The sequence below is a fragment of the Danio aesculapii genome, chromosome 5, assembly GCF_903798145.1.
Source record: "Danio aesculapii chromosome 5, fDanAes4.1, whole genome shotgun sequence".
Taxonomy (NCBI): Eukaryota; Metazoa; Chordata; class Actinopteri; order Cypriniformes; family Danionidae; genus Danio; species Danio aesculapii.
In genome coordinates this window covers 21360339-21380641 of record NC_079439.1, presented here as the reverse complement: position 1 = coordinate 21380641, position 20303 = coordinate 21360339, and the positions used below count along the sequence as shown (strand labels likewise).

The 20303-nt window shown below is 37.9% G+C and overlaps 1 protein-coding gene across 2 annotated transcripts in view; it reads right to left on the bottom strand.

Annotated features, from left to right (window-relative positions):
• The window catches only part of LOC130228996 (coronin-1C-A), a 116066-nt gene extending 103374 nt beyond the window's left edge, over positions 1 to 12692 (bottom strand). The window contains exons 1-2 of one of the 2 annotated variants that reach the window (XM_056457540.1): positions 12641 to 12692; positions 3906 to 6310 (exon numbers count right to left, since the gene is read on the bottom strand). In XM_056457540.1, the coding sequence (XP_056313515.1) occupies positions 3906 to 6309 (2404 nt within the window). In that variant the 5' untranslated portion in view covers position 6310; positions 12641 to 12692. Of the gene's footprint in view, positions 1 to 2259; positions 2378 to 3905; positions 6311 to 12640 lie in introns of those variants that run through there. The other variant, XM_056457541.1, reaches the window with a different exon arrangement.
• Positions 12693 to 20303: the final 7611 nt, after the last annotated feature.

Below are 20303 nucleotides of genomic sequence, written 5' to 3'. Positions count from 1 at the left end.
AAAACTTGCTTGACAAGGCTCAGTAAGCGAGCAGGATCTTTACATTTGTTTATTTGCTATAAATGCTCATGTTGTTCTGTGCATGTACTTGAGTTTTTAAAGGTACAGTTCATATATCTGACTGTTTGTATTAAAGGACAAAATTGTATTACAAATAATATGTAAAAGGCTGCACGGTGGCTCAGTGGGTAGCATGCTCGCTTTACAGCAAGAAGGTCGCTGGTTCGAGCCTCGGCTGGGTCAGTTGGCATTTCTGTGTGGAGTTTGCATGTTTTCCCAGTGTTCACGTGGGTTTCCTTGGGGTGCTCCGGTTTCCCCCACAGTCCAAAGACATGCGGTACAGGTGAATTGGGTAAGCTAAATTGTCCGTAGTGTATGTGTGTAAATGAGAGTGTATGGGTGTTTCCCAGGGATGGGTAGCAGCTGGAAAGGCATCCGCTGCGTAAAACATATGCTGGATAAATTGGTGGTTAATTACGCTGTAGCGACCCCAGATTAATAAAGGGACTGAGCCGAAAAGAAAATGAATGAATGAATATGTAAAAATATATTTCTAAATTTTAATAAGAATTCTTGTGCTGTGAAGTAAAATATAAAATTATGTATGGAAAAAAAATCGTCAATGCACCGTGATGCACCGAGATATCAAATTGAACCAAATCAATGGCATGATAATCGTAACTGAACCGTGAGACCAGTGTAGATTCACACCTATATTAAAAAAGTTGTAAAAGTACACTAGAGTATAAGAACTGACTGTAAACTGAGGTTGAGAGTCATGCTGAATGAAACAATAAACATTATAAACAATAAACAATAAACAACAAACATTATACTATACTATTTTGCCTATACTACATCTTAGCTTTTTGAAATCAAAGAAATTAGGTGCTTTCACAAAATAGGATTAGATATACATTTAATTGAGTAAATGGCATGTTTGTGATTACGAAAGATTAACACATATACACCAAATTTGATTAAATAATAAGTGTAAAACAAACACACACACAAAACACAATCCTTTAAGTAGTATTCTTTAAAAAAAAAACTAAACATTACATTATTACATTACATTAAAAGCCAATTCAGCAAGTTTCTCTTCACATGTATTTACTATTTATTCAGATAAAAAATTATATTTTTTAATTTAAAAATATAAATTGACTTCCATCCTGGCTCTATTTATTTTAAACATATTAATGTTAGTAACTATAAATTATATGACAAGATTGGTCATGTAACCATGTGTCAACAAAATGTGCATGCTTAATGTAAAAAAAAAAAAAAAAATTTAAATAAAAAAATTAAAAGGCTTAAAGCATATCATAATCTAAAGACTTCTCAATGGATTTCTTATTTCTTTGTGTGCAAAACTTGCCAATTACTGAGCACACATTTAAGAAACCCTTTGACAGACATTACATTGAAATGAGTTTCAAAAACAGCTCCAGGCATCCACCCTCTCAGATATGGCAGGATAATCCACACCTACAGGAAGTTCAACCAACTCATTTGAAAATCTTCGGCCACTGATATAAATTATGCTATCTCTCTACACAATCCGCATTTATCGACCGATTAAAGGAACTTCTTGATTCTGCATATCTGCTGGAGAACATTTGTTCCAATACACTTTTATCTGAAACTGACAAAGTTTCATTTTAGCTCTGAGCAGCACAAAGCAGAGCAGACTGACAGGTCCAAATTACTTTAGTAAACCAAACTAGGAGTTGCCAAAAAATTAAGATGGGTCACATCAGCTTGAGTTGCAAGTAAAAGTGGTTAAACTTTAGCTTTATTTGTTTAGTGATCACTCAGCCTAATTTGATGAGCAAACAAAGATCGTAAGATTTCAAATGAGCCATTTTTAAATTCTATGAGAACAATTTAGGAATTCTAAGATTCGAAAATTCCATCTTGCTGATTTTTAAATGAAAGATTCTAAAACCGCCCCAGATGCAGCAACTTTCGCTTCCCACAGTTTGAGCACTGAGCCAAAGAGGTTACTAAATCCATCCATACAAATCACACAGCATTACATATTCCATCCTGAAAGCTTGTCGGCTCAGATATAAAACATGAAAATTTGTTAAAGCAATCCCCCGTTTTGAGCACTGCAGATCAGCCCATCTGGCCTGATCCACGCTGCCATGATCCCTTCGCATGGACAGATCCTTAAAACTTACACACACCAACCCAATCTTCGCTTCATTCTGCAAACACTACGCTTCTGAGTGAGTATGTCCTTATTCTTACCTTCTCAGCTGTCGTAGGCAAAATATATCCAAGCCCGACTTTAATTTTGTACTAGACAGCTTTAGTTTCCCAGCAGCAGTCCCTTATCGCGCGAATGTTCCCTATGCCTCTGCCTCACTCAACTTGTCCGAGACTCGCCGGAAGCCACGCCTTGTTTTCTTATCCACGCCCCCAACAAACAGGGTTGGAGAGATGAGAACTGAGTGGCGTCAAAGCTCACCAATCATCAAACTATTTTAACGTAGCCCCGCCTATTAGGAGTGTAAAACAGGTATGAAGTTCAGTGTGGACGACGTGACTGAAATTACTGGTGAAACCGGTTTATTGCTCCTGACGTCATAGCTGTAGTGAGGTCAGTCAGCGTTTAGTTACGTCGATTAGTAGATAGTGTCGTGGACGCAATGAGCTGTAAGTACAATGCATTTTGGATAGGTATTTGGCATTTTTGTACTGAGATGCAGCCTGTATGGCGAGGTTAATTTTCCTGTACGGAAAATGCCACAAGGTGGCACCATTATGCTGGAATACATTTAGCTATTTGCTGAATACCAGCATTGATAGGTAAATAGATATGTACCTACAGACAGACAGACAGACAGACAGAAAGATAGATAGATAGACAGACAGACAGACAGACAGACAGACAGACAGACAGATAGACAGATAGACAGATAGACAGACAGACAGACAGACAGACAGACAGACAGACAGACAGACAGACAGACAGACAGACAGATAGATAGATAGATAGATAGATAGATAGATAGATAGACAGACAGATAGATAGACAGACAGACGGACAATAAGCTTTAGCCATTCAACTGATTGTTGTATTGTTTGTTCAACGTTAATGAACAAGAATTTGACTCTGCTCATCAATATGATTATTATAATGGTTTTCAACCCAAATATGATAAAGTATGTAAATATGGTACAATATGGTACTGTAAGAATATTGGCCCAGTTTATTCATTAAAGGTGCAGTAGGTGATTGTCTTCAGAAACATTTTTTGTTGTGCTGGTTGAAAGTCTCTTCACATTCCAATAGTACTGATTAAAGTAAATGATCTAAATGTATTTATATGTATTTTTATGTTCTGGTTGAAGCATAAGACTAAACAATGTTCATATAATTTAAATTTGTAATAATTCCCATAATTCTGTTAAGTAGCTCAAACTGTAGATTTGTACACCTGCTCACTCATTCACGCAGATCTGCCGTTTGCGTAAGCACGCACGTTCACGTGCACACTAGAGAGAGAGAGAGAGTGACCAGTAAAATCAAATGCTGAAAACTTTAAAATCCTAAATCAATATTGGAGTTACACTTTTAGTCACGCTGGAGGAAGAACGACACCATGGCTGAAGTATTTCTTTTAGACAGGTAATATAATGATTTAAAACTATTATAGTCATGCAAAGCTTATGTAGATGTTGTTACGAATGGGTTATATGCACAGAAGTGTTGTTCAGCCACTAAAATCTTCCAGCGAAAGATTAATATGACTATTTTCAGTTTCATAAGGGACCTTTTATAGCATCAATAATGAAGATTTTATTTAGTTTAACAACAAAACATCAGTTATATCACTCATTACTGCACATTTAATTTAACATAATTAGCATCCTTCTCAAAATGTGCCTACCTTTTCTCACTGATGGTTTTCTCTCGAGTGCTTTGTCAGGTGATTTCTTTGGTGGATCAAATGCTGCTTTCATTTGTGATACTTTCACAGACTGTGTAGGATCTAATGTCAGATCAACCCGGGCCTCGGCTGGCTTGGTCCACTCTTTCATCTTCTTCTGCAGCTCAATAGCTTCCTTTATCATATCTGACACATGCTTTTTCTGCGCACCCTGCGATGCATCTGTGGTGGTGGTGGTCTGGTCACTTTCTGCTGCATGCGTTTGGTCAAGCTGGCTTGAATGTTTCTCCGCTGATACCTGATTATTAGCTTGTGTCTGCAGCTTGATACGTTCTTGGTCTTGTTTCTCATTAGCTTGGCTGCACATGGAGGCAGAATGCTGCTCATCTTGAATTGCAGATGTGTTTTCCGCACTGTCTGCTAATCCAGATCTTGCAGTGTGGTCATCTCTGACCTGATCTGATGTGTCCGCTGGGCTTACAATGCAATGGGTTAAAACATTTGTTGAAGTCTTTAAAACACACTGTTCTTGGAGTAGAGTAGATCCAGACAGAGTGGCTTCTGTTTTCCTGTCCACGTTTGGCCTGTCATCTGTGTGATCTGGATCTGCAATTAGCTCAGAGATGGAATCAGCTGCAGATGTTTCTGTTTTTGAGTTCAAGGTATTTCCAACAGACTTGTTGACCTTGTCTCTCTCTGATGACGTCATGTCATCTGAGTTAACTGTAGCATCTCTTGCTAATATTTGCTTTTTAGTAGCTTCATCTACATCAATCACTGTACTCTGGAAAGAAGAGTTAAGTTCTGGATCTGCCTCCTTCATCAACTCCTGAATGTTTTGCCTCAACCCTTGTGGACTCCTTTCAGCCAAACACACATCCAGACTTTTCTCTGTGTGTACTTTGGCCTTTGCTGAAAGAGGGGAATCCTCTTTCTCATCGATTTGCACAACTTGAACATCAGACTTACAAGAGGTTAACGAATCGGTAATGTCTTCAGAGAATGCAGTACATTTCTCATCTTCATAGCTTTGTAGAAGAGGTTTGTTTTCACCCTGTTCAAAACAACCCTCTTCCGTTTCTGTTCCACGCAGAGAAAGTTCTTTTATCTCAGATTTCTTTGCACGGGAACCAAACAGACGCTTTGAAGCAGATTCCAGATTCTCTATTTCTCCAGTCTCTCGTATGCCATCTTTATTTTCATGACCTCCAGCGGGTGATCTCTCAAGTAAAGGTTCCTTTGTACAAGTGCTCTCCAAGTCTGACACATTAAATTGCCTTTCTGTGTGAAGAACGTCCTGTGTGAATTCACCGGCAGATATTTGTCGACGGCTCTCAGCTTGACCCTGAGGTGACTTGGATGCCACTTCCAAGGTTTTGAGATTCTCTGGGCTCTGCTCTCGTCTCAGACTCGCAGATTTACTTTGTAAATTTGCACCTGAACTATTAAATCTGGTCTCTATGACTTCATCTGTTGGATGGTTTTCATCTGTCACCAATTGCTCTGGAGTTTCGATGTTCTTCAGGGAGGAACGCTCAGAATTAGATTTTTCTGTTACGACCTTCTCTATTCCTTCCTTAACTTGATGAACTGAGTCCTTTGATGTCTTCATTTCTGAGGTCATTACAGGGTCCGATGCGCTGGGGTTGTTAAATGACCTCTTGTTTTGTGATTCACTCTTCTCTTTTTCAACATTGACTAAAGCATGGTCTTGAACCGTGAAGTTGGCTTCTTCGCAACATGGTTTTAAAATCTCCTTTTCTTCCAAACACTCCAAGATTGGAGTTGTATTTGTTAGGTTAACATCACAGACAGCATTGAAATCAATGTTTTCTTCCCCATCCTGGCACTTCAGCTTGTCAACATCTCCGCAAACAGCCTCCATTTCGTCCTTTAGATATGTAGCACAGTTTTGACTCTGGCTTGCTGCTTTCTCAGGGCTTTCAGCTCCACCAAGAGCGTCACACACAAGTCCTGTATGCTCTTCCAGCCAGTCTTTTCTCTCGTGACCAGGTTCACCAGACTCCCATGTGCTTTGCTTGCATGTGTCAGACTGTGTGATTCCATTCAGCTGCTGTAGAGCCAGAGGTTCAGCCCTGCCTTCCTCTCTACTCTTTCTTCCTCCCTCTTTTCTTTCCCCATCTCCTCCCTCCCTGTCCGTGGGAGTGCACACCTTATCATGAGGATCCAAACCGTGCTCTGCTGGTGGAGGTGATGGTGACTCCCTGCCTGGGCCTTCATCCAACCTTGCATTCTCCTCATCTGTCCTGGCACTGTGAGTCTCAATAGCTTGATTTCCTTCCTCCGTTGGCCCCCCAGGGTCTGGGCTTGGTCCGTTTTCCTTTAGTCCTATGGAGCTGTTGTCCTGGCCCAGCTCCCCCTCCTTACCCTGGATTTGTCCCATTCTGTGGAAAACAAAAAAACAAGAGAGAGATGTTATTGGCAGTGTGTTGTGGTGGATGATGGCATGACTCTGGCATGCAGGTTATGCCAGTGTTATCTGAAAATTACCTGCTTTCATTCACTCCCCTGCACAGTTTCATGCTCAATAACTGTCTTTGCTTGTCATTTTGAATGAACTCATTCCTGTGGTCAAACCGGATTTGTTCTGTTTGTTTTAGCTGTTTTTGTTTTTGTTCTGTATTTCTTGTCATTTTAATTTATGGCAGTGAAAGTGTCTTTGTTTCTGGTAATAAATGTAGTGGATGACAGGGTTATAATTATAGTAATTTATTTTTACTGAAAATGAAAGGTAACTGACATCAAATATAAAAATAAACATAATTTTTCCCATTAACAAAGTAACTACAGCTAAAATAAAAATGAACTAAAATGAAACGATAATAATACACATAATAAATAAATAATACAATAATACAAATAATAAAGCCTAGTGGTTAAGTGTGCCAACATATAGCACCAAGGTGCTCACGGCAACCCGAGTTCAATTCCCGGCTCGAGGTCCATTACTTATCCTTCCCCTCTCTCTGCTCCCAATGATTTCCTGTCAATTCTCTACACTGTTCCATCAATTAAAGGCTAAAACCCCCTAAAAAAATTTATATATACATATAAAAATATATTATTACTTTTTACTTATATAATTATTACAATGATATCATAAAATAACAAAGAAACACAAGAAATCATATAATTGAATAAAAATACAGGCGTCCTTCTAAAATATTACTAGAAAAACATTCTTTATACATTTAATCTTAACGTTAGGAAAAAATGCTTTTGAAAGTATTATATAATGCTAATTAAGTCATAAATCAGTGAGTAGTTAATCAGGCAGATCTGTCAAACTAGAATCGCAAACAAAAACAAACTGGTTACACTTTACAAAACAGTACACAAATAAAAATGTATTAATATGTAAACTAAACATTACTCTATAATCAATTAATGACGAGTTAATGCATGTGCTAATCATGCACTAACTTTAACGAGTCGTAACAAGAGTTCATACAAAACGAGTCACAAGAGTTCATGTGTGAAAAACGGCTACCTTAATTACTTGTTAGTATATGGTTAACAATCAATGTATTAATTAACATTTAAGTTTAAGCTAGATGTAACCAACGTGAACTCATGAGCTGTTAATGTATAATTATGTCATGACTTTACTTGAAGGGGCACATCACAATTAACTCGTCCTTAACTCCTGTGTTTAAACTGTTTGTGACGTTGACAGAACACTTTTCTATTGTTATTCAGTGTAAACGCACTAGACGGACTTACATAAGGAGTTCATGAGTAGTTGATGTGCCCCTCCAAGTAAAGTCATGAGTTTATGGGGGTTAAATTAAGCATAAACTAATGTGGTAATTAATACATTGATTAACAAACATTCATATACTAACAAGTAATTAGGTAGCCTTGTGAGCCTTGAACTCATGTGATTCATGCTGTAGTTAATGTTAGTTCATGATTAGCGCATACATTAACTCATCATTAGTTCATAATAAATTAATGTTTAGTTTACATATTAACACAGCATTATTCATGTACTGTTATTGTAAAGTGTTACCAACAAATTAGACAAGAATGATCCATTCACATTTTGAATATAATGTCTACGCATTTTCACTTCAAAATAAAAGTTGATTAAGTTTTCAAGTAGTACCTCACTTCAATACAGTGATAGAATAAAGAAGCGTAGTTACTTTTAATCAAATAAAACAACTGTAATGTGTTTTCCTTCTGCCTTGGCTTTGCTGGGAACAGTGTCTTGTGACTACAGCATATCTGAGCCGCCATTGACTGTTCATGCTTGTCTCGTTACATGAACCGAACCGTCAGCAAAAAAACATCAAGAATTAAAGTCACAAGATCTCCAGTAAAGCACTGTCCGTCACACAGACTACAGCTTCACACCCAGACAATACTGAAGGGTCTATGCCAAACAAATGCGATTCTGAAAGATATGTTGAGATTAATATGAAGCATTATGAAGGTTTAGCAAGAGATGTAAAGTTTTTTTCAGAAAAAAAGAGTAACATTTGGCTTCAGAGATGAGATGAGATGAGAAAGAAGGGATTCAAATGAACGCATCAGGAGACTCAATCCCCACACACGCACTGGTTCATAATCCTGAGCTGTCACACATCATTCAAAGGGCTTACAGGCTCACCAAAACCACTGATGAAATCTGTACTCTGGGTAACACTTCCTCTCTCTTTCCTCTCTGCACATCTCCAAAAATAAAAATCTCTGATTCCTTGTCTAATCAGTGACCGCCTTCCCCTTTTCTGGCCAAAAACCAGTGTGAACATAAAAGAGAAAGAGAGAGAGATTACAGTATTATGGGTTATTCGTTTGCTATATTAAGTATGCCCTATTAACTTTTTATTCTACTAGATCCTGCTCTGCATTCCTGTATTTAGATTTACTTTTTTCAAAATTCCATTTTATTTCATTTTTTAGAGTCGAAAGCATGGTAAAAATATTCATAAATAAAAGTATTGCTGTATTATTTTTTAATTATATTATTTTTACTAGTGCTGTCACCTCACAGCAAGAAGGTTGCTGCCTCAGCTGGGTCAGTTGGCGTTTTTGTGTGGAGTTTGCATGTTCTCCCTGCATTCGCGTGGGTTTCCTCCGGGTGCTCCATTTTCCCCCGCAGTCCAAAGACATGCGGTACAGGTGAAATGGGTAGGCTAAATTGTCCGTAGTGTAATGTGTGTGTGAATAAGTGTGTATATGTTTCCCAGTGATGGGTTGCAGCTGGAAGGGCATCCGCTGCATAAAACAAATGCTGGATAAGTTGGCGGTTCATTCCGCTGTGGCGACCCCAGATTAATAAAGGGACTAAGCCGAAAAGAAAATGAATGAATTAATTATTTTACATTTTTGGCAAGGATGCATAACATTGCAAAAACATTTAGGCTGCGCTCGAAAACACATAGTTCCATACTATATAGTATGTTAAAAACAGTATGCGAGCTGAATAGTGTGTCTGAATTCATCCACTGTTTAAGTGTGATGGCACTCAAAGTGGCTTCCAGGCACAGATGCTTTATCAAACTCTATGGGGAGACTTAACAAATGGTAATAATAAATGTTAACAAAGCCATGCAATATATACACTGTAAAACCCAATAAGTTAAGGCAACTCAAACCGTTTGAAGAAACCGATTGCTACAAACCATTTGAGTTAAAGTAATCTATATGAGTACTGTGAACTTACTTCATTTAAGTTGAAGTAATGAGGTATTAATTAACTCATTACCTTTAACACCGGGTTCAAAACTCTTTTCAAATGAGTAGAATTAACTTTCAGTAAATTTTGAGTTAACTACACTCATTTCATTTGATAAAGTTGACTGTTGGGTTTTACAGTGTGTACAGTATATCATCATGCCTAATATCCGATGGCCAGAAAGTGATACATTTTTTATAAATTGTAAAAATATTGGTGTCTGTGATGCAGCAAGTCCAGAGACTGATGCGTACGCTATGATTTTATGTAAACGTTAAAGTGTGATATGACTAAAAAGTGGTCATTCCAGTTGTCACGACTTAACAAGTGGATAGTATGACCTACTACTTTCGGCAAGATTCTGAAGTGCGCCTACAATGGATGCTACGCTATCCCATGATGCCATGCAAGAGAATTCATACTACATAGAACATACTTTTCAAAAGGTTGTGTAGTGTATTCAAGTTAAAATGCAGGACATACTCGTGTAGTTGGCGATTTCAGACGCAAAACTAGAGTGTTATAAATTATAAAAATAGATCGAGTGCTATTCTGATTTTTAATTTTAACTTATTCCATAATTTCAGACCCACAACTGCAAAGGCTCTATTGCCCCTGCGTTTGAGACGAGATCGAGGTGTTTGCAGTAGATGTCATGTCATGTCATTTTCATCCGCTTATCCGGGGCCGGGTCGCGGGGGCAGCAATCTTAGGAGAGAACTCCAGACTTCCCTCTCCCCAGACACTTCCTCCAGCTCCTCTGGGGGATCCCGAGGCGTTCCCAGGCCAACCGAGAGACATAGTCCCTACAGGGGGCCATGTCTTCCCCGTGTTGCCTCCTCCTAGTGGGACATGCCTGTAACACCTCCCTAGGTAGGCGTCCAGGAGGCATCCGAAACAGATGCCCGAGCCACCTCAGCTGACTTCTCTCAATGCAGAGGAGCAGCGGCTCTACTCCGAGCTCCTCCCAGGTGGCAGAGCTCCTCATTCTTTCTATAAGGGTGCGTCATGCCACCCTGCGAAGGAAACTAATTTCGGCCGCTTGTATCCGAGATCTTGTGCTTTCGGTCATGACCCAAAGCTGGTGACCATAGGTGAGAGTAGGAACGTAGATTGACCGGTAAATCGAGAGCTTTGCCTTTCGGCTCAGCTCCTTCTTTACCACAACAGACCGGTACATCAACCGCATTACCACTGCACCAATCCGCCTGTCAATCCCACGTTCCATCCTTCCCTCACTCGTGAACAAAACCCCAAGATACTTGAACTCCTCCACATGGGGTAAGGACTTTCCTCCAACCCGGAGTTTTGGAATTTGATCTAAGCGATTGGGTTTGGGCCTTAGTAGTGATCACATCAGAAAGATAGGTTATACAAAGTTTTATAAACAAAGAGTAAAATTTTATAGGCTATTCGGAAATGAACCGGCAACCAGTGTAGTGATTGCAGCATTGGTGTGATATAGTGATATTTGTGGCTACTCGTGAGCAAATGGGCTCCCGCATTTTGGACCATTTGAAGTCTAGAAATCAAAGACAAAGGTATACCAATATAAAAAAGAATTACAATAATCTAATCGTGTGGAAATAAAAGCATGAATAGTTGCTTCAAAACCCTTCCTGCTTAAGAAGGGTTTCACTTTGGCTAGTCGTCGTAGATGATAAAAACTTGAACTTACTATTTTACTTATTTGTTTGTCAAGTTTTAGACTACTGTTTAGTAGAAACCCAAGGTTTCTCTGCATTTGAACATTCTTCAAAACATTTAGGATGATGCAAGTACATTAGTCAGCAATGTATATAACTCTGTTCTAGTGGTATTTGAATAGCTTAATTTTAAAAATCGTACATATTGTGCCTTTCAAGGTCCCGTGAAATTAAAACTAAAACAAATGTGATGTTAGTTTCTGTCTGTTAGTTTTTAGGATATTTATAAGCTAGTGTGCTCCAAAACATTGATAAAATTTGCGTTTAGAAAATATAAAACTAATATAAACATCCAAAGCTTGCAGTTTGTCACTTCCGCCTAAATGAATCAACAAATTTCTTTCACGTGACCTCATACTTCAGTTTGGTAACATATCTCTAGCTCTCTAGTATCTGACATGCCCCGCCCCCTTCAAGACACTTCTCATTTTAAAACGCTTGAGCTCAACCACTCCCACTGTCAGAGCTGTGATTAAAAACGAAACGCTATTTGCTGTTTTTTAAAAGGGGAGGAGCTACTCTATGTCCCATCATCTCTTCATTTTTAAATTAAGATTATGTCAGACATGGCGTCTAGTGAATCCGTCTTAACAACAGATATTTTCTCATGAAGCTTAGCAATGCAAGGCCTCTTCATTTAGCAAATGTAGAAACATTCAAAATGTCCACAATGTGTTTCCTGCTCATCTGCTCCAGCGTCTAGCTCTTGTCATCCCTCACAAACACATTTACAGGAACTCACACGCACAACTGGAGGCTTCCTTTGTCATATGACAGAGTTCGGCCAAGTTGAAACGTGGCTGCACAGTGATGTTTTCCATTTAGTCCCGAGACAGACTAGAATAGACGTTTCGTTTGCTCATAAAGCCACTGCGTTGTCTCTTCTTACCTTATCTTGTAAGATCTCTGCTTTCAGACAGCTATTGTTTAACAAGAGTGTAGCATGATCAAATATTCACCCGTCTATTTTTCCCCCTCACTATTTTTCAGTAAAGTGCTTGCGGACAGCGGCAGGATTGCTGAGGAAGGTCATCCCATCTTAAAGCTCCACAACTGCTCCATTGTGCTGCATCCGTCACCCTGACACTTAAGGCAAGTCACTTGATTTCCTTGTGCCTCTCTGCCTCTCCCGTATGTGAAAAATCCAAAACAGCTGAACAACAACCATATCAAACATCTCCCCGCTGTCTCAGAAAGCTTATAGTCTCAATCGACAAGTGTTCAAATGAAAATCCCACCAACTTTGTGGTGCTCAATGCATGGTACATCCTAGGATCAACTTCTGAGGTAACAAAGCTGTGTGAAGTAAACAAGTGGAGACTCACCGATAGTCCCGTAACGGCACCGTAAAAACTGCAGGACAAGACCACTCTTTGTTGGATGGATGGATGTTCTGGCTGAGTTCTGCTGGCAAATGGGCTTTTATTACTCTCTTGTGATGTCACAGTCACATTTGCCTAATGCAGTAAGTTAGTCCTCTGGCTGTGTGGAAGCACAACAACTGTCTGATTCAGTAACTATGCTGAAAGTATACATCACTCAAAAGTGACATTTTTGACATCGTTATTCACTCTCTGTGATCTCATTACTGCGGAACACAAAAAAAGAGATGTTTAGCAGAATGTTCACACTGCTGTGTTCAATTCTGTAAAAGCTGATGGAGAACAAAGAGGCCAAAAGTGGAAAAAAGCACCATAAAAGATGACTTGGTGATCTTTGGAAGTTTTAAAATTGCATTGTTATTGTTTGGGGTCCATTTATATGGCGTATGGTTCCATGAGGTATCTTTAAGAGATAGTTCACCCAAAAATGAAAATTCTGTCCTCATTTACTCATCTGTTTCTTTCTTCTGTTGGACACTAAGGAAGATATACTGAAGAATGTGGGGGGAAAGTCAGTATTGACTTCCATATAGGTTCCTACTAGGCATGTCAATAGCTGTTTTTTCCCCAAACATTCTTTCAAATATCTTCTTTTCTGTTCAACAGGAGAAAGAAGCTCATAAATGTTTGGAATCACTTGAGTGCGAGTATGATCAGGAAATTTTCACTTTTGGGTCAACTATCTCTTTTTTGTACAATATATTTATACTTTTTCAGTTTGCATTTCACAACAGACTACACAGTTACAGAATAATAGTAGACACAGCAAACATTTTACACCCTATTCCCCCTCCCATCAACCCTGTTCCCTAAAAAACAAAAAATAAAAAACAAAACAAGAACAAAAGAAAAAACAAGGGAGATATGTTTAAATCGGGCGACATGGTTGGTGCGATCGCCTCACAGTAAGAATGTGCTGATTCGAGCCCCGGCTAGGTCAGTTGGCGTTTCTGTGTGGAGTTTGCATGTTCTCCCCGTGTTTGCGTGGGTTTCCTCCAGGTGCTCCGCTTTTTCTTGCAGTCCAAACACATGCACATGAATAACTAAATCAGTAGTGTATGTGTGTGAATGAGTGTGTATGGATGTTTCCCAGTACTGGGTTGCAGCAAGGGCATCTGCTGCATAAAACATATGCTGGATAAGTTGGCGGTTCATTCTGCAGTGGCAACCCCTGATGAATAATGCGACTAAGCCGACAAGATGAATGAATGAATGTTCAAATTAGGTAAAGAGTGTTTCCCAAGTCTATGTTTAGACCATGATACTACCCTACTCCCTCAGAGCTTGTTCTTGTCGTAGCAGACTACCAACATTTACACTGTACTTTAGGAAGTTATTAAAAGGTCTCAAGATACATTTAGGTTTTTTTTGACAATGTATGCCAAGGGTGTCCAAAGTCGGTCCTGGAGGGCCGGTGTCTTGCTGACTTTAGCTCCAACTTGCTTCAGCACACCTGCCTGGAAGTTTCTAGTATACCTAGTAAGAGCTTGATTAGCTGGTTTAGGTTTGTTGATTAGGGTTGGAGCTAAACTCTCCTGGACACCGGCCCTCCAAGACAGAGTGTGGGCACCCCTGATGTATGTGATCTTTTCCATTGACAAATATGATGCCATTTTGATCTCTTTAACATTCATGGGAACGTTTATTCATCCAAAGTTATTTATCCAGTCTCAAATTTAAAGTTGATTAATTGACATTTTTGGTTTTGTGAAGAATCTCAAAGCAGCTTCAGAGATTATAGGGAATTGAAAAAGTGTCAGTCCAGCTTTCAGAATTTAAGTTCAGTTCAGTTTAGTTAAGTTCAGTTCAATGTGTTTTAATATTCACTGCTGAGAGTCCAAACACTGAAGAGTAATCCATCGATGCGTAGCTCTACAAGTCCCGAACTATTTAAGCCAGTGGCAACAGCGGCGAGGAAAAAAAGAAGGGAAAAAAACCTTGGGAGAAACCAGGCTCAGTTGGGCACGACTATTTCTCCTATGGCCAGACATCTTGTGCAGAGCTGCAGTCTAGGCGCTGGAGGCTGGAGAACACTGGACGTCAGCGAAGACTGTCCCTAGAGCCTCACATGAATCAGACACATGCTCTCTACTCCTCCATGACCACCAGAGCAGCTGCTCAGGATACGGCCTGGTCCAGAAACGTGGAAACCTTGGGATCGTCTCTTCACAGGTCTTGGATCACATCAATGGCACTGCATAATCTCTGGGGGCCTCGGGATGAGTATCCCTAGGTGGAAATTGAGAATAAAGAGAATAATTAGTGTAGCTGCTGTACATAGTGTATATAAACGAGATGCAAAAACCTGCATCATGCAACATACCGCTATGGGATGCATTGAGTGTATGCTTTACTAAAAAGATAGGTCTTTAATCTAGTTTTGAACTGTGAGAGTGTGTCTGAACCTCGGACATTATCAGGAAGGCTATTCCAGAGTTTAGGAGCCATAAATGAGAAGGCTCTACCTCCTTTACTCGACTTTGCTATTCTAGGTACTACCAGAAGCCCTGAGTTTTGAGATCTTAAAGAGCGAGTTGGATTGTAGCGAGACAGAAGGTTGGTTAAATAAACAGGAGCTAGATTATTTAAAGGTTTATAGGTAAGAAGCAATATTTTAAATTCAATACAAAACTTAACAGGCAGCCAGTGTAAGGAGGATAATAAAAAAAGTGGCTTTGGATTTTTTGATATTGGAAAAAAATCAACGCACAGACCCTAACAGCTCATACTATGTTCCATGAAAGAGAAAGCCAGTTTTAAAACAACATGAGATTGAGTAAAGGCTGACAGACCTCTCATTGTTTGGTGAACGTTTGCCTATTAAAACATCTGACTTAACACTATTACTATTAACAGATCAATCTCAGCACTGAGGCCTTGCTTTATTGACTCTCAAAGCAAAGGGCTTTATTCAAATCACAGAATCATGACATCATCATCATCATCAGTCGCCTCTTTTATCCTACAGCAGCTTTATCTGTTAATATTCTCTTACAGCTCATGTGTCCGCAGAGCACTCCATAGTAAATCTCCTTTCCTCTTTGTTCGCTTCACATTCAATTCTTCTGGGCCTTTACAACTCTTTTGATCAAAAACAACACACATTCCAGCAAGGGTGCAAAGATACAAAGTAGGCATGAGACTGTCTAAAAATAGCGGTGACTGTACAGGCGACTAAACCCCTGCAGCTCAAGCATAAACTCAGACAATAGTCATGAATACAGATGTGAGTGGAACAGGGGTCAGTTTGGCACCATCCTATTACAGTCGCGTACCAGCCTCTACTGCTAAAGTTTAGTGAACGTTTCCTGATATGATTCACGAGCTGAAGTGAAGAGGGAGTTGTGATCGTGCGGAGAGATACAGACTAAAGTTTTTGCCCAAAGAGAGGCTGCAAAAACAAGGGAACAAAGCTGAGCAAATCTCCCTGTTTTGCGTCTGGTAACAATGGCAACCATCATAACAGGATGCTCTCGTTTTCTCTCAGATAATAATAAAGGAGGAATGACTTCAGCACGCATCGGTCACTGTAGAAAACAGGCCACACAGAAGAAGAAGAGCTGCAGGCTGATGTGGAAGAAAGCTGTGAAAAATGCAGGATTTATTTTGTCCCAACACAAATCCATTAAGTTAACAACTAATTGAAGTAAATAACAATTACGCCCCCCCCCCAAAAAAAAAAAAATCTCCAGAATTGTGTGTTGTTTCAGCTCATTTTAAATAAGAAGTTTGAACAAGCAGCAAAAATAAATATTAGAGTGAACCTGGTGAATGTGATTTTTATTTTATTTTTATTTAACACCCCTAAAGGGTTAGTACCCCCAGATTTAAATGATGTTATTCAATAATCAACTTCATTTCATTCCAACATTCATATTTTTGCTTCTTGTTCAAACTACTAATATAAAATGAGCTGAAACAACACAATTCTTGAGATTTTGGAGGGAAACTTAATTGTTTATGTTCAACACACTCACATTTGTTAAATCAACTTAATAGATTTGTGCTAAGACAACATGAATAATTTGTGGAACCCTTCACACTGCACTGTAAAAATGCAGGGTTCCACACAATTCATTCATGTTGTCTTAGCATAAATCGATTAAGTTAACTTAACACTTTTAAAAAATTTATGTGGATTGAACATAAAAATTTATTATATGTGTTGTTTGAGCTCATTTTAAATAAGTAGTTTGAACGAACTAAAAATATATTTTTTTTGAGTGTGTAAATATAAATAACTAAGAAAACATTAAAAAACAAGGCAACTTGATGCAGTAAGAACTTGTCTCAACAACTGATTTTTAGTTCTTCTCAGTAACAATATTTTGTTCAGCTTACCTAATTTAGTTTATTCATGCAATGTTGATTATTGTATTTTACTAATAAAGATATTCTTGTCATATCAACTGAAGCAACAGTTACTGCCTTTGAGTAATTTTTTTCTGTTTAGTGGATGATTTTTTTCAAATTTGCAAAATAAGTAATTAGTACGAGTTAGCATATAATCCTGTTTTTAATCATTCAATTCATTCATTCATTTTCCTTCACTTAGTCCCTTTAATCATCAGGGGTCACCACAGTTGAACTTATTGAATGGAGCTTATCCAGCATATGTTTTACACAGCGAATGCCCTTCCATCTGAAACCCAGTACTGGAAAACACCCATTCGCACCTGTACTGCATGTCTTTGGACTGTGGGGGAAACTGGAGCACCTGAAGAAAACCCATGCGAACATGGGGATGCCAACTGACCCAGCTGGGGCTCGGACCAGCGACTTTCTTGCTGTGAGGCGACTGTGCCACAGTTTTCGATCGTCATGTCATGCATGGGCAAATCATTTAAATATCAACATTCCTGTTCAACACAAAAAAAGTTTGTCCAGAAACTCTGTTAAACATGTAGACATAACATTTTAGCGAATATTGTTGACATAACATATATTTTTAAGTAGATCAATAGTTATTCACAATTCTTAAATATATGACAGAAAAGTACAGTGTGCTGAACAAATGGTGATTTTATTTTTTTCAGTGCATTTTCTTACAGTGAATCCATCCTTTGTTCGGCTTCGGAAGATAATGAAGATATTTTAGATGAAATCCATAAGCGCTCTCATACTTCATAGTCAGCAACACTCCAGAGACCTTCAAAGTCCAGAAACGGGACCCAAAACACGTGACTTCAGTGGTTCAAATGCAATTACATGAAGCTGTAAAAACCTGTAAAAACGTTTTGTTCGTCAATGTTTTTTTTTGCGTCAGATCAGGTCGCTCCATTTCTATGGCCAATACAACGCTTGAGGGTTGAACTGCTGTCTGCTGTTATGGATGGTTGTGAATACTTGACAAATGTGTTCACAACCATTAAGTTATAAAAAAAAACCAGGGCCAGACAGAATCTGCAGACATTTTTTGATATTTCTGCAGAGTTTTGTAAAGAATCTGCAGTTTTATGCGGAATGATTTTGGGAGTATCGTAACTAAAACCTTAATATATAAAATAAGAAAATAACACCTTTTAAACCTTTATTTAATGTTTACAATGCAAATCCAATTAGATTGACTTTGGTAAACAAAGCAAGTCTTATAATATACTGTATCTACTAAAAACAGAGCATATTACTTTACAAACTGGATTGTAAATAAAACAACTGAACATTTTCATGTTAATAATATTACTAAAATTAATTTAAACACTGAATAAATATAAATGTACACACTTTATACAAGTAAATAAATAGACTCGATGGGCTAAAAATCTGCGGATTTCTGTGTGCGCAGATTCGGTGTGGCCCTATTAATAACATAATTTGATTTTGAACTTGATTTTTGATTTTGAACTTTTAGCCCTCAACAATAGAATATTAAACATTTATATATTTTATCATTTAACACATTGTACATGACCATGTTTATTTTCAATAGGTTAAAGGTAAATAAGAAATCCAACGCTATCTCACAGCAATTCGTAACTTTTTGATTTAGTGTCTTATTTGTATGAATTTGTACAATTTAGTACGATTTGCTCCTCCTCTAACGACGATTGGGTTTAAGGTTTACGTTGCCATGCCTCTTTTTAAAAATAGTATATTTTGTTTGAATTCATACATGTTAAATGTTACGTTTCCTCGTGAGATCAGGTTGAAGAAATCAGCTGAAATTTAAAAAAGAACGTAAAATCCACTGTTTCATTTTCAGTTTTACGCTATTCTGGAGCCATGTGAACTCACTGACAAGTAAAAGCTGCTGCTCTCCGGGTCTCAAACTGGATTCCTGGAGGGCCGCAGCTCTGCACAGTTTTGCGCCAACACTAATCAAACACAGCTGATGCAATTAATCAAGGCTACTAGAGATTATTAATCAGGTGTGAGTTGGAAGTGGTTGGACCTAAACTATGCAGAGCTGCAGCCCTCCAGGAATTGAGTTTGAGACCATTGTTGGCTGTTTCCTTGATGCTGAGAGACTGAGACGCAGTTTGAGAAATTGTTGCAACAAGGCGTGGCCTGAAGATATTTTTAGGCGTGGCCTAAGATAATTTACATTGTTGGATGAACTAATCCATTTAAAAAAAAAAATAGTTGTTTATTGGCATAAGTGGTTCCATGGAGAAACTTTAATACACATGGAAAAGTTTCATTCCAGAAAAGGCCATACACATATATACACACACACATATACACATACACACACACACACACACATATATATATATATATATATATATATATATATATATATATATATATATATATATATATATATATATATATATATATATTTTTTTTTTTTTTTTTATTTCAAGCAAAGTTAATCATGTTTCAAGTTTAGTTTATATGCGTTAATATAAGTTAATGCAAGTTAAATTTACTTGTAGGGCTAATGTGATTCAACTTAAATTTTAAGGCAACTAATTATTTAGTTATTTGGACACTAAAAGATGTATAAATACCATTGCATTACTTCTATATACATGTATAATACTGTTTTTGAAGGATAAAGTAAAGTATAAATAATTCAAATGACCATTCATGTCGGGGTATTTAATTAGTACTTCAGAATATGTCCTCAAATGATTTCCTCCCAAAAATATATATTTGGTATGCAAACTAGTGTTACAATGAATGACATTTATTTTGAGTGGCTTCTGTAATGTAAAGCTTTATTACATAGTTCTGACTCTTGAAAAAAGTCTTTAACGTACACATAAATGCATTGCTATTTTATTATTATTATTATTTACAAGCACACATCTGAACTTATAAAAATACATGGGTCTGGTTTAAACTGATAAAACACATTAAATGTTAGAAACAATAATAGCACTTACACTTTCTGTGTCCAAAAATGTTAGCAGAGCACATCCAAGCATTATTTGTTTGCAGATATATTCATATATATTCAAATGACTTTTTAACATTTTGCATCACTAAATGACTGTATAGTAATTCTGAAATACAAAATAAAAACACGTCTCTGCTCTTCAGTCATAAACAAGAAAACAAATCCACTATCATAACTTTCTTTTTGCTACAAAAGCTGCATTTCATCACTGAATGAAGTGTGTGGAGCGATCATATTCTGAGAAGACTTGATAGATTAATC